The 14,023-nt window shown below is 37.1% G+C and overlaps 1 protein-coding gene across 10 annotated transcripts in view; it reads right to left on the bottom strand.

The window, feature by feature from the left end:
* LOC150104711 (GTP-binding protein 8-like) overlaps positions 1–14,023 on the bottom strand; it is a 147,274-nt gene that overhangs the window by 58,625 nt on the left and 74,626 nt on the right. For all 10 annotated transcript variants that reach the window (XR_016548546.1, XM_090395304.1, XM_090395306.1 and 7 more), the window contains exon 5: positions 7,305–7,435. Coding sequence is in view for 9 of the 10 variants with exons in the window: in XM_090395304.1 (XP_090251430.1) it covers positions 7,305–7,435 (131 nt within the window). In the remaining variant the exon portion in view is untranslated. The remainder of the gene's footprint in view (positions 1–7,304; positions 7,436–14,023) is intronic.

Genomic DNA, 14,023 nt, shown 5'->3' with positions numbered 1-14,023 from the left:
TTTCAAGCTTCACAACATCTGCAAACAACTGAATATCTTCTGGTAATCCAATGAGAAAATCACTGATATAAAGGTTGCAGTACTGAAACCTGTAGAACCCCCCCCCCTTGTAACCTTCCTACTCCTTGATGCTGTCCTCCCTCATACATAATTCTCTGATGTCAAAACTTAAAGATCAACTTATCACTTCATCACAAAATCCAGAAAAATGACCTTTTCCTCATCTACTGCTCTTGTTACTTTATTATAAAAGGCTACCAGGTTACTAAACAAAAAAATGCTTCTTAACATGCTGGCCTTCATAAATAATGTTATGGTCTTCCTATCTGCCTGATTCTGTATATGAGTGCTTACTATTTTTCCAAAAATCTTAAGAATCACAGAAGAAATACAAACCAGTCAATATTAAAGTTGCCAAAAAATTATACTTTTATTTAACCTTTTTATCCAAGTATAAGTGAACACAGCTTGTCTGTGAAGTATCTTCATGACAAGGCTAATTGCATACAGAAGCAGTTGACCTCACATTAATTGCCTCAGTATCCCATAACGCAAAGCACACTTCATTTTGGACATGTATATTGCTATGCATTACAGGAAAGGTCACTATCCAGACCAGTTTTGACCTTTACTGAGGTTTCATCAGTGAAAGCCAGAAACAGGAAGATAGTGTGTTTTGCATTATTGGATACAGAGGTAATTGAAGTGAAGCCAACTGCTTCTATATATAAGTAGCCTGTGGCCCTTGACATTTCCAATGGCCACAGGCTACTTCAATAACATTTCCAAAACTTTTGAGTGTTTGTGTGTGGCATCGTGGCCTGCTTAACAAATTGCCATCCTTTGGTCTCTCTCTCTCTCTCTGTCTGCCCTCTGTAACTGGGTAACCAGCTTTCTCTCTAGTCGTTCTCTATATGTCATGGTAGATGACATTCCTAAAGTACCTCAAAGCTCTGTTCTATAACCTACTCTCTTTCTTTTGCTAAATGACCTACTCACAATCACCACTAATCCCACAGCATTGCAGACAACTGTACTCTTCACTCAATCTACTTATTTGGCAAACCATGCAGTATTCTAACATCCAAGACTACAAAATCATCCACAACTAGTGCCTTAAACACTGATCTTCATACTATCCTTCGATGGGGCAAGGACAACCTTGTCATGTTAAATGCCACCAAAACACAGTCATGCCTTTTTTCTCACAAAGGAGATCTCAGCTCACCTATCCTTACTTTTAGTAATACACAAATCACCAGACAAGATCAGATCTCTCTCTGCTTGGACTAATGTTTACCTCCAGTCTCTCCTAACATAAACACATCATGTCAACAGCCTCCTCAGCATCCAAAAACCATGCATTCTCTTTTGTTCAAGAAACTATTTTATACCCAACCAATTCCTAACTATATACAAATCTCAAATCCACCCATGATTAGAATACTGCTCATATGTTTGGGGTGGGGAACCTAAATCTTCCCTTAAAATCCTTGAAATTGTCTACAGGTGAGCAATTAGACTCACTGATGATCTCTCTCTCTCTCTCTCGCTTACAGATTCACTTCAGCCTCTATCTCACAGACTCAGTGTTTCAGCACTATCTATTTTACAGATACTTCTAAGGTCAATGCTCAGTGAATTGGCAACTATCATTCCTCCACTTTCTATTGCAGCTGTTAATACAAGAGCAGTAGCTATCCAGAATCCTTTTACCGTGCAACTGAAAACATAATAACCTGCTTCTCCTCTTCTTCTAATTCTATCCATATCTGGAACAGCCTTCCTCATAAAGTATTCCCAAACAACTACAACCTGCAGCTCTTCAAAAAACTTCTCAGTCCTCATCTGCACCCTACCCACACAGCACTTATATGATTATAGGTCTCTCAACCTCTCATGTATGGAATCAATTAAAAAAAAAAAAAAAAGCCTTTTTTGGGATCAATACACACACACACACACACACACAGTAGATTACGGTTAATTGGGGCATCGGTTAATCGGGACAGATATTGAAGAACGAAAACAAATCGAGAATATAACCCGAAGTTGCTTCACTTATTTGGGCCATCTTGCCACTTTATCAAGATGGTGGCTATAGATGGCACATGTCTAGTGAGTTGCATAGAGAGTTTAGCTGTCAGTTGGCAACAGGATACAGAGTAAAGAGGACATGTGTATTTTGACAGTGTAAAGATTCTGCTTACAGTGACTGCTAGGTTGTGTACATTTGATTAAAAAAGGTGTGTATGTGTGTTTGTTATTTTTTAGTAAAACGTTTTAGCAATTTAATTATTTTTTGTTTTTATAAGGCCTATGTCAAGATGTCAAGGAAGGATCTAACATTAGCAGATAAAATCGCCTTACTTGACAAAATAAAAAGCCAACAGTCTAACACCAGTCACCGTCAACTGCCAGAGATAGCCGGTGTTCCAAAATCTACAACTGCACATTTGTTAAGCCACCATGACAAATTTCAAGAAGAATGGGCATCGCATGATGGACAACAGGGAAATTCGAAAAAAAAAAATGGATGTGAGAAAGCAAGGATCCAGATGTTGAGGAGGCTTTCAATCAATGGTTCTCTATTGTAACTGGATGAGCTGTGCATGTTAATAGTCAAATGTTAAAAAACAAATCGGAAGGGTTAGCTAGAAAGCTGGGCCATGTGAGCTTTAAAGCTACAGATAGTTGGTTATCGTGATGGAAAACCTGACATCAAATAAAATTTAAGATGGCACACGGTGAAAAGAACAGTGCTGATACTGCGAGCGCTGAACAATGGAAATCAACTAAACTACCTGAATTGCTGCAGAAGTTTAGTCCTGATGAAATCTATGATGCTGATGAAACAGGTCTGTTTTACTGCACCACACCAGACAGTTTGCTGAGCTATAAACTTGCAGTGCAGTCAGGTTCCAAAAAAGCAATGGATCACGTTACCATGTTGTGCTGCTGTAACATGTCGGGAAGTGACAAACAGAAGCTGCTGGTTATTGGAAAAAGCACCAAGCCTTGATGCTTTAAAGGGCTAGAATGAACAGTTTGCCAGTTCTGTATTATACCAACAAGAATGCATGGATGACTTCTGTTATTTTTCTGGAATGTTTAATGAATTGGGATGAAGAATTGCAATGAAAATTTTCTTGAATGAAATTCAAGAAAAATTCTTCTGATTCTGGACAATTATGTGGCACGTCCTCAAACAATTAGATTGTTTGAAAAATATCCAACTTGAATTTCTTCCTGCTAACACCACATCTGTGGTACAGCCACTGAACATGGGAATCATAAAAAATTTGAAGACATTGTGTTGCAGAAGATTGATACATCCTTGAAACAATGGAAGAAAATCTACTGATGTCATCTACAACGTCCAAAGAAATTAGCACAAAGATTACCATTTTACAGGCAGTACAATCTGTCGCAAATAGTTAATGAGAAATATGCAGTAAAACAATTCAAAACTGCTTTGCTCATTGTGGTTTTAAGAATTCAGACTAGGAAATACCAGATATCACTGATAATGAAAATGAAATCATTTTGGAAACGCAACACATCACAAACTACGAAGAGGTTTTATGCATCGACAATAGCCTTTAATGTTACAATGAAAATTAAGATTGTGAGGATACAATTGTTGAACAAATTGCACCTGAAAAAAAAAAACCCTAAAGACCCCAAGAAGACAAGGAAAGTAATAAGAATGACACATCTGAACATGAGCGAGCAACTAACCAGGAAGCCAAGAAATTTATTGTCTGAATTAGATACATGTGCTGATTTTGTTCAGTTGCAGTCTAAGGGTACACTCGATAAATTTTTCCAAAATAATTGTTAAGGAAAATATGCTTCTTTGATAGATACCTATGTATGATTAACCTCTTTAGGGATACTGACACATGTATACATTTAGTTTGTTTAAATAAAAAGATGGCTAACAAAGGTATACTGAAAGTTTGTCTATTTTAAAGCATTAACTTTTTGTGATATCTTAGCTTTTTCCATAAAATTTCACATAATTGAGGCAGCTGCTTAAAATGAGACAAAGTGTTCTAGTACTGACGAGTCCCAATTAATTAGAATCCATTGCATGTGCGTGCGCATGCATGCATATAAAAGCTAAAGTTTGGATGTGAAGATACTTCATGTGCAAACTTTGTTTGCTTACACCTGAGTCATGGATTAAACAAAAATATAATTTCCTGGCAACTTTAGTTTACTTTGGAAACTTTCTAAAACCAGTCTATAGTTTGATATGGCCATCCTGTTACCATCCTTATGCAACAGCATTAACTTATCCTTCATCCACCCTCAGGAATTTGTTCGATGCAAACTTTTATTAAACAGCTGTGCCAATGGCATAGTTAATGCCTTATCACATACTCCCCTTACATGACAAAATGCCATCTGGCCTGAATGCCTTACTGATATCCAGAGTGCCCACTATTCAGAATGCATCTTCTCATTCACTTCTAACCCTTCAAACTTCCCTATTCTTCTTTTAGGAATAAAATTGCAAGGATTAAATTTACAAGGATGAAACATCCTAATAAAGTGATTATTAAACAACTCCATTACATCATCAGCATTGATCACCTGAGTACTGTCTCCATCCAGCAGTGTGGTGATGTCAAAGCTTACCAATATATCTGTATTATTTAAAGTTAGATTTTCAATCAATGTTTTAAAATGGGTAGAGTTTTTTTATATAGGATAAGGTAAGTCCAGTGAGGTGGGGAAAGAGAGTTAGCCAGCTTGCATCAGTGGCATCTACTATAGATCTTGGGGGGGGGGGATTAGGTTTGTGGACTGTAGGTAAGTCATAAATCTGAGGGGGGGGGGGAGAATAACTGAAAAGTTGGAGTTCTTTTGTAATGTCTGCCAGATAGGAGGATACTTTTTTAAGTAATGTGTTTCAGTTAGTATCGTGTTGTATTTAAGTTGTTAAAAGAGTTATTTGTAATTCCTGAAGATGTCTCAGTAACTGAGATGAAATATTGGAAGCATTAAAGTTTGTTTTACAATCCTTTCCTAGTGCTGTAAATATGCCATTAAACCTCCAACATGGGGAGACTATTCACTAAGTCTCATGGACACCACTTCACATCCAAGAAGTGCTATCAATGGGACTCATTAGAGAACTGGAAATGAGCTATGATATTTGTATACAAATGTCAGAAGCATCTGAAATAAGGGGAACTTAACTATTGTACTCAGTGAGTTCATACCCAAAAATTATCAGAATAAGTGAGATGTAGCTAGATGAGAATGACATCCTGACAGAAATAGAGATGGAAGGGTATGATGCTTTTGGCAAAGGCAGGGAACAGAGGAGTTGTGCCCATTCAAGGTGGAGTTGCAAGGAACAAATAGTGACAGTAGTTTTGAAGCAGTATAGTGTGAGGAGGTGGTGGACAGGATGAAATATTTAGTTGGGTGTTGCTACAGACCTGCTAATGTGGACGGTGGTGAGAAGAAAATGTATAAGCAAATTGGTCTGGCTAATAAGAAAAGGATGATCATTATGGGAGAATGAATTAATGAGTTTGTGAGGGATAACTATCATAAACAACATGTAACAGAGGGCACATGAGGATCAAGGACCTTAGATCTGATTACCTCATTGGAGGATGTTATTGTATAGGAGGTCTCAATCTTCCTCCATCTGGTGAAAGTGATCACTTAGGTGGTCTGTGAGAAAGGGATATGTGGGACTATATAAGGCCGGTGATTCAGAATGAGATACTGTATGGAAAGGAGATAACTGCTCCTTGGAACCCTACTCATGCTATTCAGGAACTATCTAGTAGAATCAATATGTGAATGTACTCCAAAGATCTGGAGATGACAAACAACAAGATTTACACTAACATACTGATAAAGGATGTTTATCACATCACAACTAACAAATATGTAATGCAGTTGGTAAAGGAAATCAAGCAGTGATGACCAACATTAACGACTATGGCTGCAAGAAACTTTGCACACTATGGTCCCAAGAATCAGTGGTGGATTACCCAACAGGCACACTAGGTGTGCGCCTAGGGCCTCATCATCTCAAGGGGCCTCAAAAATTACATAGCAAAAAGATAATATGCATCTAAAAATTTAGTGAACATTTATATTTATTTATTTTCTAATATAATTTGTCTAGTGTAATACTAACTAGAAAAAATTAAATAAATAATTATAAATAAAGAAAAAAAATTGTTATTATTTAAGGATTTTATTGTCTTTTTAATATAAAAAATACTTTTACATAAAGCAATGCTGAGCAAAGAGCATACTAAACACCCATAACTTATGTTATGAGTACTTTTAATGGCAGAAGGACAGCAAAGGTCATACTGTACCATATCAAAGGTTATAGCAGTACACAAGGTAAGACAATCACAAACATCCATGCCCACAGCAGGATCAAACCCACGACCTCTTGGTTGGAGAGTCAGTATGCTAATCATTGACCAACCATGCTGGTGCGAAGAACACAAAGAAGCAAGGAAAGTCATCTGTATGGAATTTCTCTAGCACTAAGAGAATGGGGGGTAGGAAGGTTTCCGTCACTCACAGTCACATATGATGAAAGAGGAATTAACCATTACCACACTGAAACTAAGAGATAAGCAAAAGAATGCATCATTTTGATTCACTGAACAAGAGGAAATTAACATCAGCCTTCAGTGAACAAAGTCAAGATAACCACATTATGGGACAAAAATAGGTCTTGTTTGTGGACTTGCTGGAGAAACACCATGAACAATTCAGAATGTTATGCAGAGGCAATGCAGAAATTGAAAAAAATGCATAAAAAAAGTTGTGGCCATCCGTCCAATTTCACAAATGAACTAACTACCTCCATAGAAAGAATTACTTAATCTACAATAATATATCATTTGAAACAATCAGATACATCGTTTTTTTTAAAGTATGGCAAACTAATTTCAAGATTTACTATAGAAATATAATAAAATACTGCATTACACAAAAGTGGTATTTCTCTAATTCCAAAACTATGATGGTAATATAGTCAACTCTCACTATAACATGTAGAAACTACAGAAACAGTCAATTATAGTGGGCGGTTTGCTATAGTAAACTCCTCTGAACACGGTATTGAACCAACGGCTTCTGGTTGGATCAATTATAATGAGTAAGTTATCAGTCATTATAATATCGTTCAATTATAATGAGTGAGTCTGTTAAAGTGGTGTTTTCTACATGGAGTTGACTATCATCAATTACAAAATAAGCAATTCTTGAACTTTCTTTATCTTTACAAACCAGAAAATCTACATTACTTTTTTCTGTTCTTCAAATATTCTTCGACACTACTACTATAATGCTTAGGCTGGTTAAATCCATAACCAGGCATGTCTACAATGCATAAAGAACTTGCCACCTGAAAAAAATTTAAGGTCTTGGTATGGCCCTAGAAAACAAATAATATGAAAGTCATTAATTATTGTTTGTGTAATACAAAACACTATTTAAAAAAAAAAAAATTATATATATATATATATATATATATATATATACACACACACACGCAGCTAATTTTTTTTTACACATCCTTTTTGTTTACACAAATTCGAAATAACACAGTTTAGAAAACAAAAGCAATTCCAATTTTACACGGTATATTTTAATTTAACACAGTTCAAATGGCACTTATTTTTAAAATTTCTGAATGAATTCAATTCTGTTAAAAAGGGTATTTCCATTATAATTATTATTTCCTAGAACAGTACATATTGTTGTGTCCTGAATAAGCATTAAAAAGGTTTATATTAAAATATTCAGGTCACAACATTAATTCTACTCAGGCAGAGAACATGGAACGTTGGCAATAGAAAAAATAAATTGTTTGTGAACACAAGTCAAGATAAAGTTTAAGGAATTGTATAAAAATGTATAAAGTGTTTAAATATAATCTGTATTAAGTGTGGGCCTGATAACAGAAATCCATGTAAGCTGGCAAAATCCGTTTGGAAAACCAGCCTCTTGCACTGAAATAGTAAAGCTTGTGAGTCAGGGTTCAAAGGTCACTTTTACCATCCTACATTATGAAAGTATTGGAAAGGGAAACCTAAGCGTCTTCCAGGAATAGGAGGCAGACACACGTGCGAAAAATTAATAGAGGGAGCTAATGAGATTGACATGGACACACGTGACCGAGTTGGCGCGTGTCGCAAATATCGAGATTTAATGAGAGGAGAAAATGAAACAAAAAGGCCTTGCATGAAGATTCGAGATTTTTTTTTTCCTGGATTCCTGATCTCTCGGAGTGGTCCTGCTCATCGTAGGAGGGAAGTCCCTGGCCAGTCACGGAAGGCACTTAGTTCGTCCATCGTAGCGTTCGTATTGGGCCAAGCTATGTCCGTGTTCTAGGATAGCTGTGATGTTGTCGTACGACGGAGGGACTAAATTGAGCCGTCCATTCAAGGCGACATTACCGTGCCACCTCCCATGTTTCCCTCGGAGATTCTACTCGCACAGATCTACGGAAGATATCCTCCAAAGCGATTACATTTGAAGGCCTTGATGATTAGACAAGGCGGGAACAAGTTTTAAGAGTTCAAGGACAGAAATGGTAATGTAGAATTTTGAAATACTAATTCCAGTTGTAAGACGAGAGTGAATTTCCTGTGGGAACATTTAAATTGGACTGAACTTAAAGAACTGTAAGCGTAGTCTACAACTAGATACGTGTCCGAGACAGTGTTAAGAATTGTTTGCCCAAGAGGCCGAATAGATACAAGATCATGTTCAACTAAAAGTGTAATTGTGCTGATGTGTTCACTGATAGCCACGCGTATCTGAATGGCTTAATGATAATCTATGAATTGTATTTAATGATTGTATTTAAGGTTATTAAGATTTAGTATGCGTGATAAGTACAAGTTAATTAGAGCTTTTGATCTGAGTTGAGTGCAACCATGTTATCCTGTTTTGAAATGTATTATAGTGTATCACCTTAAAGCTAATTAAATTGTTTCATTCATGTACTTGCCTGATCTGCCTATATTATATGAATTCAAAACTACCGCTCATAAAAATAACAACGAACCAAGCGGGACAAACCCATGAATACTAATGCAATAAGTAAGCAGTGACTGTAAGAAAGAAAAGGACAAGCGAGGGGGGGAGATAAACTTATGCTTGATCAAATAATCATTAACTCTCTAAAGGAGTCACCCTGAACAAGAATCCTTTCTACCTAGGTATTAGCTGGCGCAGCATAAATATAAATGTGTTAATCTTTATAGGGTGAACTTCTTCAAATTGTTTGTTTAGGACATAGAGAGGCCAATAGGACTGCAAAGCACTGAAGGAGAGAATATTTGATTGTAGAGTTTAAATTATAAGGGATAAATGTGTATAAGTAAGGTACAGTTAGACGAGTTTTGAATTTAAGAAAGATAGGATGTTGGATTAGTTAAGAAAGGGTAGATAAAGGGTAAATAACTAATTAAGTAAAGAAAAAGCAAACAAGATAAGAAAAAGTCTCAACATAAATGGTGTAGCTGGTTGGATAAAGGAAAGATATAAAACAATAGAAGTTAATCTAAACGATTAGAGTACAAACGTATTATAACAAATAAGTAGAGAGATAAATATTATAAGAAACGTCACAACAATATGTACTTAAACTTGAATATTGGGGAATATCCTCAATATTTTAAATATCAGGGATTACTCAACCCTACAGAATGTAGACAACTGCGGCAACAACAAAAAAATCAATTTTTGTAATTACAATTCCCCGAAGTTAAGCCGACAAATGATCCATTATATTCACTTGCTGTTGGTTCCTGTAAGCAGAAGCATACTATACTGATTCCTCAAAGTTAAGTTGGTCCGTTACGGGAGGCCTGCCTATATAAAGCTGCTTGGAAGGAGTTAAGCTGTTTGCTAAACAATCATTTCTTGTTTACAATTCAAAATGTTTACAAGTCTTGTGTTTTGTTCATAAAAGTTTTGTTTGTGCATTATAGAGATATGTATTAAATTTTGAAGTTTTGTACACGTAATATCAATTTAGTAAAATTATCCCATTAATCACGATGTCGGATAATTCAGTTAGACAGAAGAAGAAAAGAAAAACTATTTTTTTAGAAATTAAGAACCAAATTTTAGATCGTTTAGCAGCTGGAGAAGGTTCAACATCCTTAGGGGAATATTTTGGATTGAACGAAGCTGCTGTGAGAACGATTAAGAAAAATGAAGAGGCCATCAGAAAATCTGTTCTTTATGGAACAAAATTAGGTGCCAAGTCGCCATCCTATATGAGAGATATTATAAAAGTGAAGATGGAAAGGCCCTAGTGATGTGATAGAAGAAGACTGCTCACAAAAAGAATACCTCGATGAAAATGTCATCAAACAGAAAGATTACAGTTGTACAAACAGATTCAGGTAAAGGAGTCAACACCATCAAACAACAATTGTGATCTTTCTGTAAGCACAGGCTGGCTTACAAAATTTCTCAAAAGATAGGTAATGTAAAAATAAAAGAAGAAGCGGCATCTGCAGATGAGCTGGCAGTTGGGGAATTTCTTTCAAAACTGTCCAAAATTATTGAAAGTGATGGCAACACTCCTGATCAAGTTTGGAATGCAGATGAGATCAGCCTCTATTTGGAAAAAAAAAGCCAAGTAGAACTGAGATAGTGAAATCACAAAAAAGTGTTGGTGGCTTTAAAGCAGCTAAGGATCGTGTGACTATTGCAGCAATGCTTCAAAAAATCGTATATTAAAATCATTAATCATTAATCGATCCCTAAGACCACAATGAAAGGTGTAGATTTTAACATGTTACCAGTGCACTGGAAGGCAAACAAAAAAAGGGTGGGTTACAAAAGAAATTTTTAATGCATGTTTCCATCAGTGTTTCATTCCAGAAGTTAAATGCTATTTGATAAAAAAAAAAAATCTGGACTTAAGTTTTATTGATTATAGACATGGCCTGGTCATCCTGTTTTAGAACACCTAAATGTGGAATTTTGTTTTCTGCCACCTAATACAACATCCTGGAGGTGGCGCCTGTGAATAAACTACGTTAAACTTGTGCTCCCGCATTTTGTCGTTATTGCAAGTGTCTTTTGTGCAAATAATCAGTAAATGGAAAACTAACAGAGGGTACTAAGGAGCTGATTACTTCTGCACAACGTGTAAGTACCCTTAGTCTATGAAATCAGTTATCTTTACAATTAAAAAAACAGCCACGTGACAGTGCACGCTATGCCTTCTGTGTGAAGTAAAGATGATGGCAAAAAAAAGGCTAACGATGAATGAGTACCTCGGTCTCAGAGCACTGAAACTAAGCTCGAGATACTCGACAACCAGCGCCAGATCGCAAGTGTGCCCTTGCCTGCTAATGACTCATCGAACACGACCTAATAGCCTCAACAGTACACAAGTTGATCGAGGCCAAAAAAAGACTAAACGCTTATTTTGAACTTTCTGATGGAAAACGATAAATCATTAAAAGAAGACATCAGCAAATTAGCAGGAGAATGCAACTCCAATCCCAGAAACATCGCCACACGCCAATGCTTTGGACCCTTAAATAAAACAAAGGATGGAAAGAACTTTCCATCTCTCTTGAAAGTGACCTATGACACACCAATAAGTGCATCCAAATTATTAACGGCAAAAAAGAACAAGTCAAAGGACATTTCCCTCAATTGTGCATATGTGCTTGACCTGACTTAACATTAGCCCAGAGGAAACAAAGATGTCAACTTCGAAAATAACACCAAAATGGAGACAACAGTTGGATGATAGACTACAAATAAGCCAAATTAGCAAAAATTAAGTGATGCCACCAAGTAGACCAGTATGCAGGTACTGCACAGAAAACATGCAAGACCCTTGCAGTCGAATACATGCCTCACAGAATCTGAGCGCTGGAAACTAAGCTCAAGATACTCGACAACCAGCACCAGATCGCAAGTGTGCCCTTGCCCGCTAATGAACTCCATGACCTAATAGCTTCAACAGTACACGAGTCAATCGAGGCCAAAAACAAGACTAAACTCCATTGTTTTGAACTTTCTGATGGAAAATGGTAAATCATTAAAAGAAGATGTCAACAAATTAGCAGGAGAATGCATATCCACTTCACCAACATCCATGGCCTCAACTCCAACCTTAACAGTGTCCACTACTATCTGCAGTCCACCAAACCCCCACTTGCTCCTTTAGCAGAAACTCAAATCTCACCTCCCCTCAGCACTATCCATCTCAATCTTCCAAACTACACACTGTTTAACTCCTTTCAACCCAAGGATGGCATCTGTGCATATATCTGCTATGTACCCTTCCAGAGAGACCTAACCTAGAATCGCCGAACTTTGACCTTCTTTGGTTGAAAATATCCCTTCCCCACTCAGTCAAATTCATGTACTGTCTCTATCGCTCTCCTAATGCCACAAACCACTCTGAGCTCTTTAATTTCCTCTCCTTAAAAATTTATTTTCTCCAGTCCCACTCTCCTAACAGCAAAATCATTCTCCTAAGAGATTTTAATGTCCATAACACCAACTGGCGTTCCACATCCAGTTGTACGGATCTTGCAAGCAGAGATGCTGAAACATTTGCCATCACTACTGACCTTACATAAATTGTTCATATGCAACTAAAATACCAGATAACCCAAACCACTCCCCAAATACCCTAGATCTCTTCCTTACCAATGACCCATCCAAATACGCAGTGAATGTACTGAGCTCTCCCCCCCCCCCCGGTAACTGTGACCACAATCTAGTGCTCATCTCCTCCCCCATGCAACAATGCTTACACAGTCACTCCCACACAGGAGTAGTTTGGAATTATAACATTGCCAAGTGGGACAGCCTCCGAGACTACTATGCTTCATTCCCATGGTTGGACTATTGCTTCTAGTCTTCCAATCCAAACATATGACTGAACGTATCACCAAAGTAATCCTCACTGGCATGGAAACATACATTCCCCACACTTCTCTGAATTGCCATTCCCTATCTAAACCCTGGTTCTCCAAAAGAGGTGTCAAGGCTGCACAAATGAAAAATCAAGCATACCACAAACTGGCTCAAATCAAGAACTCTATCCACCTTCAATGAAGCTCGAAACAGGTACAAGAAAACTATAAATGCTTCCAAAACAGAATTTGAATGGGCAGAAAGCAGGAAACTTGCAGCCTGCCCAAAGTTTCTTTTCCTCCTCCTTCATCCCTGCTACTGCTGTACTGTGGAACAGTCTTCCCCCTGATGTATTTCCTGAGGAATACAATATACAGGCTTTTAAATCGAATGTCAACAAGTTTCTCCCTTCCCATCCCGCTACCCATAAACGATACTATAGTACTATAGTACGATACTATAGTACTATAGGTTGACCAACCAACCTCTCATATATGGGCCCAACATAAAAATAAAAAAAAATTTTAAAGTGAAAGCCATGCCTTTTGGTCTCTTGCCAAAGCAATCGGTCATAACCTTTGCCCAACACTAGTCCCAGCCCTATCATACCTAGATGGATCTAGTGCATCATCACCGACAGAAAAAACTAATCTCCTGGCTTCACACTTTGCCTCCAATGCATGCATAACTGACAATGGCAAATGCCATAAATTAAAGATACCAAGAAATTATATACTTGGTTTAATCCTTTATCCATTTTGCCCCAGTGCAGAACTATTTTCAGGACTGGGGCAACTTGTATATAGAAGCTTATGATTTCACATCACTTGCCTTAGTATCCCATAATGCAAAGCACATATCCTCACTGATATGTATAATGCTATGCATTATTGGAAGGGTCACTACCCAGACTGGTTTCGACTTTTATTGAGGTCTCATCAGTGGAAGCCAGATCAGAGGTGATACCAAGGTTGAAGTAATGCAGGAGTCATATTTTCATATACGAGTTGCCAAAAGGTGTCACACCTTATTAAAATACTCTGGATTAGAGATAGTTGTTGGAAGTTTTTCCACTTGGTTATACTATAAATTAACGATACCAAGAAATTATATA

This window comes from Typopeltis vanoorti, chromosome 7 (genome assembly GCF_054136105.1).
Source record: "Typopeltis vanoorti isolate ZY-2024b chromosome 7, IOZ_Tvanoo_1.0, whole genome shotgun sequence".
Classification (NCBI taxonomy): domain Eukaryota; kingdom Metazoa; phylum Arthropoda; class Arachnida; order Uropygi; family Thelyphonidae; genus Typopeltis; species Typopeltis vanoorti.
Note: the sequence above shows the minus strand (reverse complement) of the source record. Positions and strands in the feature narration are given on the sequence as shown.